General features: G+C 48.4%; 1 protein-coding gene across 1 annotated transcript; it reads left to right on the top strand.

Moving 5' to 3' along the window:
- Positions 1 to 850: 850 nt before the first annotated feature.
- LOC101824003 (40S ribosomal protein S23) lies at positions 851 to 1,365 on the top strand. The gene has a single exon (XM_005077787.3). It carries the CDS (start codon positions 870 to 872, stop codon positions 1,299 to 1,301), a length of 432 nt encoding a protein of 143 aa, XP_005077844.2. The 5' UTR covers positions 851 to 869; the 3' UTR covers positions 1,302 to 1,365.
- Positions 1,366 to 1,674: the final 309 nt, after the last annotated feature.

Below are 1,674 nucleotides of genomic sequence, written 5' to 3'. Positions count from 1 at the left end.
ACCTAAGGTGGGCCAGGGCTCCTGGGGCCTTCTGCAAACCGTCCCTGTGTGGGACAGTCGCGAAATAATGATCAGGTCAGCTATTTTGCTTCCAGACATCCTGTCTGCTTTGCAGAAATGCCTGGTGTCTTTGTTAGGGACCTACAGTACTTGGGTTCAAGCCCAGGCCCAGGACTGACTGTTCTGGGACGAGAGGGGCGCATAAGTGTCTACAGATATACGTGCCTGTCCCATGGCTACAGGTTGGTGTCTACCTTACGCTAGGTGTGATGGTTAATCTTGTCAACTTGATTGGAACTGTGAGCAGCTAGGGACTGTGTCTCTGGGATGCCTGTGAGGTTAGTTCCCGAAGGGTTACGTGAATGGAGACCCTCCCCAGGGTGGGCGGCAGTGAAAAGGCGATCCCACGGGGAAGCGTGCTGCTTTTAGCCTGTCTGTCTTTGTCTCTTGCTGGTGAGCACATCCACGCTGTTGCTGATGCCGCTACTATCATTCGCTGACATCGGAGTCCAGCTTCTTTGGTCTTCTAAAATGGACTGGACACCAGAGGCTCCTCAGGACTCCTCCAGGTCCTGAGAACCTGACTGCGAATGCGAAGAACCCGGCCTCACGGGTGGAGCAGCTACCAAGTTCTCAGCAGATGACCACTGCTGGAATACTTATTCCATCCGGTGTAAACCAGTCTGAATTCCCTTTATAATGCATTCATTATGTCACTTCTGCTCCTCTGGAAAACCAGCTAATACGCTAGACAATCATTTATGCAACTGAGCTGCATGGGAGCTCCATCATACATACAAAATAAACGCAGCTACCCGTCACTATAAAACACAAAACCCTTTTCCTCTCAGTTCCGTGGCGCCGTCAAGATGGGCAAGTGCCGCGGTCTCCGTACTTCCCGGAAGCTCCGCAGTCACCGACGGGACCAGAAGTGGCATGATAAGCAATACAAGAAAGCCCACCTGGGCACAGCCCTGAAGGCCAACCCCTTCGGAGGTGCCTCTCATGCGAAGGGAATTGTGCTGGAAAAAGTAGGGGTTGAAGCCAAACAGCCCAATTCCGCTATCCGGAAGTGTGTCAGGGTGCAGCTCATTAAGAATGGCAAGAAGATCACAGCTTTCGTGCCCAACGATGGCTGCTTGAACTTCATTGAGGAAAACGATGAAGTTCTGGTTGCTGGGTTTGGTCGAAAAGGTCATGCTGTAGGTGATATTCCTGGAGTCCGCTTTAAGGTTGTTAAAGTAGCCAATGTGTCCCTTTTGGCCCTGTACAAAGGCAAGAAGGAGAGACCAAGATCCTAAATTTTGACAGTGGATACACAGTAATAAATTTTCATATTCCAAAAAAAAAAAAAACCCACAAAACCTGGGGCTGGAGAGAGAGCTCAGTGGTTAGGGACACTGGCTGCTCTTCCAACCTGGATTTGATTTTTCAGCACCCACATAGTGGCTCACAACCATCTGTAACTCCAGTCCCAAAGGATCAAATGCACCCTTCTGGCCTCCTTGAGAACCAGGCACTCATGTGGTTCACAGACAAAATGCAGGTAAAAACATTCATGCACACAAAATAAATAATTTCCTAATTAAATATATATAGCATTTTTAATATGTGACTTAGTTTAACATGTTAAAAATAACAATCCACAGAGCTTGCTTAGTTAAACTCAGTGTG

The sequence above is a fragment of the Mesocricetus auratus genome, unplaced genomic scaffold (genome assembly GCF_017639785.1).
Source record: "Mesocricetus auratus isolate SY011 unplaced genomic scaffold, BCM_Maur_2.0 Super-Scaffold_4256, whole genome shotgun sequence".
In the NCBI taxonomy this organism is placed as follows: domain Eukaryota; kingdom Metazoa; phylum Chordata; class Mammalia; order Rodentia; family Cricetidae; genus Mesocricetus; species Mesocricetus auratus.
Note: the sequence above shows the minus strand (reverse complement) of the source record. Positions and strands in the feature narration are given on the sequence as shown.